At 36.5% G+C, this 8,947-nt stretch overlaps 1 protein-coding gene across 1 annotated transcript; it reads left to right on the forward strand.

The window, feature by feature from the left end:
* The first annotated feature begins 216 nt into the window (after window positions 1-216).
* On the forward strand, window positions 217-8,618 carry LOC126596881 (signal peptide peptidase-like 3). The gene is made up of 14 exons (XM_050263565.1): window positions 217-580; window positions 780-938; window positions 1,125-1,236; window positions 1,443-1,562; window positions 1,944-2,101; window positions 2,540-2,716; window positions 3,694-3,728; window positions 3,803-3,959; window positions 4,279-4,332; window positions 4,402-4,494; window positions 6,599-6,738; window positions 7,750-7,820; window positions 8,113-8,196; window positions 8,318-8,618. The coding sequence occupies exons 1-14, from the start codon at window positions 440-442 to the stop codon at window positions 8,431-8,433; spliced, it is 1,617 nt and encodes a 538-aa protein (XP_050119522.1). The 5' UTR covers window positions 217-439; the 3' UTR covers window positions 8,434-8,618.
* Window positions 8,619-8,947: the final 329 nt, after the last annotated feature.

Consider the following 8,947-nt stretch of genomic DNA (forward strand, 5'->3'; position numbering starts at 1 on the left):
CTCATACAAAAAGATGATAGTAAATTTGTTTATTAGCCGGATAACACGTGACGGTGAATCCCTCACTCATTTTCCATAAGGTTGTTGACAAGTTTTCCCAATTTTGCCGCGTCACCTTTTCTCTTCGCCGTCTACCGGTTCGGCATCACGTCATGTAGATGTACAACTACAAACAAACAAATAAATAATTCTATATTTCACCATTTCCAGCTTTCTTTTTTCTCAGGAGCTGAGACAAGTAGAAATAAAATTAAAATTAAAAATTAAAAAATAATAAAATAATTGAAAATAAAGAAACCAATTCTCTTGCCTTTCTTCTCTCTGTGACTTCTCACATTGGATTGATTGAATTGGTTGATAAATTAAATAAAATTCCCAAATTGGAGGAGGAGGAGGAGGAGGAGGAGGAGGAGTTTGTATCTTCGAGCGGCGGTGTCCAATGGCAATGGCGTCGGGTCTCCTCCGTCTTGTGTTTCTGTTATCTCTGATTGCTGTGTCTTTAGCCCGAGGTGAAAACGATATGGTTTTGGATGTCGATTCCACCCCCAGCACTCCTTCCTGCAACAACCCGTACCTAATGGTAAGATTCCCTTTATTTTTCATGCATTTTTCATACATTTTTGTATATTTTATTTCAAGAAATTGAGTTCTAAATTTTGTTAAATGGGGGATTTCATGAGAAAATGCATGTTTTTGTTTTAATTTTCTGGAATTTAATTTGATACTGTAATTCTTTTCCTGCTAAAAACCCACTTGTACTGATTTATCTAATCTTTCAGGCAAAGGTTAAGAATTGGGTTAATGGCCGTAAAGGCGAAACTATTCAAGGGGCAGGTGCAAAGTTTGGGGCTTTATTGCCTTCCAAAGAAGAAAAAGCCGTCAGATTGCCCGTTGTTATCTCGAATCCCTTAAATGGTTGTTCTGTGTCGTCTTCGAAGGTTTTACTTTGATTTATCTTTAAATGGAAGCTTACTTGTGTGTCACTTTAAATGTGGATTGAAATCATCTTCGTTAAACACTTAAAATATTGAAACAAACTGTGTTTTGAGGTTTTAGGATAAGAGAAACCCATGCTTGGTTTTTTAAAGTGTTTGGGTGGATTGGCCCCTTTTCCTTCTTTGCAGTTATTTGGAGCTATTGCCTTGTCCACGCGTGGTGATTGTGACTTCTCCGTCAAGGCAGAAGTTGCGCAGTCAGGAGGTGCTAAAGCGCTGCTGGTATTAAATAATGAAGAAGGTTGAAATCTCAATGCAGTTACACATTCCATCTTTATTTTATAGTTTCTAACTAGGGTTCCTGTTTAGCAGTGAGACAAATTATTATGTGTTGGGAATTGTGATTGAACTTGTGTCTGTATGTTTAGGGTTTTGATGCAGCACAGAAACCACCTGCAGCACTTTATTTTTCCCTATAATACTAACGGTTTCTTCCTATTGTTTCAGAGCTTGCCAAGATGGGCTGTCCTGATAATAGCACTTCTTTGAATATCTCAATTTTTGTTGTAATGGTTCCAAAATCAGATGGAGAAGCTCTCAAGAAATCTATTGAAGATGGAAAGAAAGGTTAACTTCTGATAGTTACTGTTCGTCAATTTCTTACTTCCTTGAATGTGGTTACTAGTACCAAACATAACGTAATAGGAAGATGGCATAGTGATGTGGGACAGTTCGGGAGTTCTGTTTTAGGGCTTTTATAAAGGGGAAATTGAAAAAGGAACAACTTAATTGAAGCTTCAGAGGGAGAACAGATGATATATATATTGGGTTTTCAAGGTTGGACATATAGGTTGTCTATGACATATGTGTGTCTATATATATATACACTAAGAGTTTGCTTTTCATCTTTGTTTGCATCCATATGTTAACTAATGTGCTTGTATTTTTCAATTCTAAAGGTTGTTTGATGTGATAATATATATGGATAATTCTTGTAACTTATTGCAGTGGAGCTTCTATTATATTCTCCCAAGCGTCCAGTGGTGGACTACTCAGTTATGTTCTTGTGGCTGATGGCTATTGGAACAATAATAATTGCTTCATTTTGGTTAAAAATTACTGCTCCTGAGAAGTCTGATGAGAACTATAATGAACTGGCAGAAAAGGTTTGTACATACAACCCCCATTTCACTGTCTTCACATTACATGTTTATTCTCTAATTGCTTTTCTCGTACATTTGTCTTGATATTAATCCACTTGAACCTTTTCTTTTACATGAAATATTGTGTTGTCATCAGGGATGAATATATCATTATGAACGGAAATATCGAAGGATATTTTGATATCGGTGACTGTCAATGGAACAGAGAATGATCGATAAAACTTTCACTGAAGTTTCATTCAAAACGTTCACCTTTCAGAGAAAATATACGTCAATCAATCTGTTGACAGTTACTGATATTAATTAGAAACCGAACTATCCTCCATAAATTTGAGTTGAGATATTTCCATTACAGCTGATATTTTCTTCTTGGCCCTCCTGTTACCACATAATGTGCTGTAATTATGGGAAATAGTATTTATACCATCTTTGATTGGATAGGAATCTAGTGCTGGAACTGCCAAAGATGATTCTGAGGACGAAGTCATGAATCTTACTGTGGCGGGCGCTGTGTGTTTCGTCATAACAGCATCCACTTTTCTGTTGCTACTATACTTCTTTATGTCTACGTGGTTTATCTGGGTGCTGATCATACTTTTCTGCATTGGCGGTATAGAGGTACAGTGATTAATTCTATTATTTATTCTTTTCTTCATTAAATGTTTTTTTTTTTTTTTTTTTTGCAAAGTAAACAAAATTTACTATAAACAGTGTTCATGGGATTTTTGTACCTCTATGGGAATTAACTAAATAGAACTGTGCATTACAATCTATAGAATGCTGAAATAATGCATATTTTTTGATAATTTTTTTTGGATAAGAAACAACTTTCATTAAGGTCGTACCCAGTGCACAAGGCTCCCGCTTTACGCAGGGTCTGGGAGAGGTGAATGTCGGCTAGCCTTACCCCCATTTTATGGAGAGGCTGCTCCCAAGTCTCGAACCCGAGACCTACCGCTCATGTGCGAAGGCACTTGCCATCGCACCAAGTGCGACCTCTATAAGAAACAACTTTCATTAATAAAAATTAATTTGTACAAATTTAGGACAATATGTCTACTAACCTAAAATCCTATTAACAACGTCAAATAGAAAAATCAGAAGCATTCCTCACCAGTAAAATTAATTTGTAATATAAGAAAGTTATGGATGTCCTTATTGTAAGAAGCAGTAGACATCCTCCTAGGGCTGCCCCATAATTTCTTTCAACGATTGGAACCATTTATATTTTAGATCCTCATTCCAAGGGTCATCCCTTTGAAAAAACGTCCAAATCCTAAACTGGTTGGTCATCTAAATTGTGCCCAAAACACGGTTCGTTACATAAAGCTGAGATCAAAATGCGGATAATCGAACAGCTAAACATTTTCTAATTTAGCTGATTTTTGGCATGGATAATCCTTGAAGAAACTGAATGGTTTCCATCGTTGAATCACATCCTGGAAATAGGGTGACCATTACATTCTTAAATAAGGACATCCTTTTGAATTGTTCTCTCAAATGTGTTTGATATGCTACTTTCCTGTATTATTACTCGTGAATCTTCTGTTGGTTGACTTGTGTATCATGCTAGCTGATGTATCTTTTGTTTTCAGGGAATGCATAATTGTGTTCTGAGCTTGATTTTGAGGTACATTCAATTTTTTTCCTGTTTCTACTGAACCTATCACCCATGTGCCTTAAATGTCTTTACTACTTGAGTAGAAAATGGACAAGTGGTGGACGGAAGACAATAACTTTGCCTCTTCTGGATGAGGTTTCTGTTCTCTCACTTGTTGTATTGGCTTTCTGTGCGGCATTTGCAATTTTCTGGGTTGTAACACGGCGGGAATCGTATTCATGGATTGGCCAAGATGTTCTTGTAAGCTTCTTTTTTTTTTTTTTTTTTTAAATTTGTTTTTGTCAAATTTTAAATACTTGGTAACATAGAGTGATTAGATATATCAGACTACTGAGGATCAGTCTTCTATTCTAACATCTCAGAACATGTCTGGTGATCATAGCTGAAAGAAAGCTTTTGCTTACCATCCCTTTAGTTAGGCTCTTTATTGCACTCGATGCATACTATTGCAAACTGGAAAAAAAAAAAAATCCATTTCTTTCTTATATTTTCTTGCAAAAAATCCATTTCCTTCTATCCTTTTATTCATGTCAGCTAGTTAAAATGTAATTTTTTACAGGGTATCTGCTTGATGATAACGATCTTGCAAATTGCTCGATTACCAAATATAAAGGTACCAGTTCTTTTTTTTTCCTTTAATGAATGTATCAAGTTTTTGTCTCATAATTCGAACATGTGTCAGGTTGCTACCGTACTACTTTGTTGTGCATTTGTCTACGACATCTTTTGGGTATTCCTATCACCCTTAATATTCAAAGATAGCGTCATGGTTGTGGTACGTTCTGATCTCAGCTTCTTTTTCTTATTTTTCTTGGTTTATGAGATACCTTGTATGGATAAGTGCATAGGTTTTCATCTATAAAATGCATCGGTTGGAGTATTTGGATTTTTTGCATGTGTTAATTTGATGAAGGGTCATTATTGTTCAAAATGATTCTACATATGTTGTTGATGGACATCTTGATCTTTTTATTTGTAAGTTGTAACTCATCTTTTTTCTTATTCAATAGTTTCTGTTTTTGATATTTTGAAAAGAATTAAGATATTTTCATCTCATAAAGTCTTTACTAAGAGTGTCTTTGAACAAGTATGATTATACATGTGAGTGTTTGAACAAGTATGATTATACGCATATGCTCCTTTATGTTGATTTTGAGTAGTGTCCCGGCCCGGGGTCCACCACATCCCAGGCCCGCTTCACCACCGTAGCATGATATTGTCCACTTTGGGCCCCGACTGCGCCCTCACGGTTTTGTTTCTGGGAACTCACACGAGAACTTCCCAATGGGTCAGTTGGTCACCCATCCTGGGGGTGCTTTCGTGTGCTACTCGCTTAACTTTGAAGTTCCCATGGAACCCGAAGCCAGTGAGCTCCCAAAGGCCTCGTGCTAGGTAGAGATGGGAATATACGTATAAGGCTTACAGGATCCACTCCCCTAGGCAATGTGGGATGTTACAATCCACCCCCCTTAGGGGTCCGACGTCCTCGTCGGAACAGTTCCGGCCAGGGATTGGCTATGATACCAAATTGTCACATCTCGGGCCCGCTCCACCACCATAGCACGATATTGTCCGCTTTGGGCCCTGACTACGCCCTCACGGTTTTGTTTCTGAGAACTCACACGAGAACTTCCCAGTGGGTCACCCATCCTGGAAGTGCTCTCGCACGCTACTCGCTTAACTTCAGAGTTCCCATGGAACCTGAAGCCAGTGAGCTCCCAAAAGGCCTCGTGCTAGGTAGAGATGGGAATATACATATAAGGCTTACAAGATCCACTCCCCTGGGTGATGTGGGATGTTACAGTGTCCAATCATGTGCAAATACATATATCCCTAATTTATGTTCATTTATTTTTTTTTCTTTGCACATGAAACCTGTATCAACTGTACTAATATAACCTGGCTGGAACGTTGATAGCTAAAAGATAAAGACTTGATTTCATGCCATTAGTCATACTTTTGGACTCTTGCAACCCACCTTGGCATCACGTTGTAAAAAATATGATGTCTAATTGGTGAATAAATTGGTAATAGAAACAAATAAATATACCTACATGTCGAGTTTTGACATCCATTTTATATTTTTATTTTATATTTACACTTATAAATTTACAGTAGTAATCATAATAATGTTGTAATGCATAAAAGTAGTAATCTTAAAATGTTAGAAGCAGTCCAGTGTTAAGGTGTAAAGAATATTAGTTGCCTGACCTCAGATTGACTCTGTCCAGTTGTCCACCTGGTAAATAGCCTGGTCATTGCCAAAGTGGGAGAGTAGATCCTTTCAATTTTTATACTCGTTGGCTTGTTTGAATCTTAAGATCTCAAAGATTCTTTGCGTCTTTACATACATAGAGGGCATATACACATTGACATGTATTTCTCTAGATAATAAAAGCATTCCTTATATCATGGCAATTTTCTTCAACCACGGGAAAATACTTGTTCTAGTTCACATCCATGTTACTTAAAAAATACTCAACAAGAAAATCTTTGTGGTATTAGATTATAATTTATGTTCTCATTTGGATGGTGCAGTTTATTATTTTCCTTTTTAAGTAACTCCGTTTATTTTTTGTCCTCAGTTTCACTAATATGTTAAGGTCAATGAGTTCACCAACAAAAGTATGCAAGCATAAATGTGCCTCACATCTTTGGCTTATGTCCCATGATCCCCTTTTCGAGTAAAATCTTGTGTGTGCATGTATAATGTTTGTGCATTGATATCATGTACATCGTTGGAAATTGATTCATGGATGTCAGATGTGCTTGACTATTGTTTTAGCTTTCACACATTAGCCCCCTTTTTTTTTGTTCAGAAGTCCTCATTTAAAATTTCATTAGAGAAGCTGAATGTTAGAATTTCATTTTGCTTATAGGTTGCTAAAGGTGACAGTAGTGGTGAAGCCCTACCAATGCTCTTGAGAATCCCTCGCTTTTTTGACCCCTGGGGTGGTGTGAATATGATTGGTTTTGGGGATGTTCTATTTCCTGGTTTGCTTATTGTATTTACTTACAGGTACTGATTTCTTTCAGTTGAATTCTGTATTTTTAAATAGGAAATCTAAAGCCAATTATCAGATTTCCTTTAGTTAACACCTTCTTTGAAAGAGAAAGTCTTTCTTTTTTGGACTAAGTTCTTGAGCTAGTTGATTAATTGAAAAGAAGTCATTAGTTAAAACGTGATTCTGTCCCGGTTAGATGAGATTTTAATTATTATATAACATGTTTTCCCAGATCCCCATACCACAATTAATGGTTATTACACTCAGAAGTTCACCTAACCAATCAACTTTGATTACACTTGCATTTTCGGAAAGCAGTCGTTCATATCTGTCAAACAATACTAAAATCGTGTACGAAATAAAGTGAGGGATGTGTGGAAAGATCAATTATGTTGCATCGTGGTAATGTACCTGTCTTTGGGATAGATACATTATCTCTCGCTGCCTTGTCATTGACGGGGGAAAGTTGAATTCTTTCACATATTTGCTTAAGTTAACCGAATTTTCTTGGTAGATAGATTAGCTACTTCTGAATGGGATACTGATTTCCTTAGTCTTCTATGATAATGAAGTCCAGACGAGACACTAAATCTATGATAATGAAGTCCAGACGAGACACTAAATGCAACACTTTGGCTGATTTTAGTTCTAGTCAATAGAGGGTTGGGGTGAGAGAAGTCCAGACGAGACACTAAATGCAACACTTTGGCTGATTTTAGTTCTAGTCAATAGAGGGTTGGGGTGAGAGATTGAAGATAACGCGATTACTTGCTCCGGTATCTGCATGCTGGACTCATGCTTTGCACAGTTTCTGCTGATGAACCCTAAAAGTTCATATAAAAACTGTTGCTGGATGACCAAAATAGTTAAAGTCAAATGGGTGATATATTCAATGAATGCCTTTTGATATTGCACTTGTGTGTTAAATTGTTTCATTTTTATATCTATTTGAGTATTTTGTTTTACATTTGAGTTTCAGTATATCTTTCCCTGTTTTAGATCTTTTCTTGCTTTGGCTGTCTCAGGTTTGACAAAGAAAATAAGAAGAGTGCGTATAACGGATATTTTCTTTGGCTGGTAATTGGCTATGGAATTGGTGAGTTCTCTTGCAACATCTAATTTGTTTTTATATTTTATTTTTAAAATCCTTCCCCTCCTAGGATAGACATGAATTACAAAAATTATGCCCGCCTTGCTTGGGAAAAGCATTCTGTTATGTATCCTTCATGTTCCGCTCCGTTATGGTAAAATCCGTTTCACCTTTGTTTATGACTATAAGTTCTTGCTCATAATATCTAAGTATTTATTTCATTTCCTTTTAATAGCTGACTGCAACATGATCACACTATACATGACATATTGTCTTCATGTTCATATTCCTTTTACAGGACTCGGTCTTACTTACCTGGCTTTGTATCTGATGAATGGGAACGGTCAGCCTGCACTCCTATATCTTGTTCCATGTACACTAGGTAATCTCTAGTGCATCGATCTTACATATCCTGTTTGGTTTTTGTTAGACGTGTTTTCCATTTTTTAGACCGATAGAATTGGCAGATTTTTACCGTCTTTTATTCCTGCTCTGGTCACCAGGTGTTACAGTGATTTTGGGATTGATAAGGTGCGAACTGAAGCAACTCTGGGATTATGGCGCAGAGGTATCCCCATCGAGCGTTGAACCTTCCATAGAAGCCAGTAGATCGGTCTGACGGCCCCCAGATGTATGTATATTATTGGAGATGATGATTATCATTTCATAAAAGCATATGGTGTAAAAAGGTTGATTTGTTTATTTTGTACAAGAACATGCGCTAAACAATCAACATGTGAAAGGAATAGAAGGAAGGGGTGAGCTTTTACCATTTCAAGTAATTCACTTCGGCATTTTACTGTATTCATGTGTATATATTATCGTGAAATCTCACTTCCTCATAGTAAGTAACTAGAAATCAAAGCTCGCGCGTTGTTGCGGGATTAAAAATTGTATGAAAGATTATGTTTGGAAGACATAAAAGGTTGTTAGGTTAATACTATTTACATTTGTAATGGTTTGGAAAAATTTTACACAAAAAAATTGATCAATACAGACCACATACTAAAAATCATAGATTTGATTTTATATACATGCAAAAAAGATTAGATCAACGCATACCATTTAGGTAGTTTCTGTAACTTTAAGATGGTATTACCTTCTTACAAAAAATTACAAAACACTGGGCTATT

Source organism: Malus sylvestris, chromosome 13, assembly GCF_916048215.2.
Source record: "Malus sylvestris chromosome 13, drMalSylv7.2, whole genome shotgun sequence".
Classification (NCBI taxonomy): Eukaryota; Viridiplantae; Streptophyta; class Magnoliopsida; order Rosales; family Rosaceae; genus Malus; species Malus sylvestris.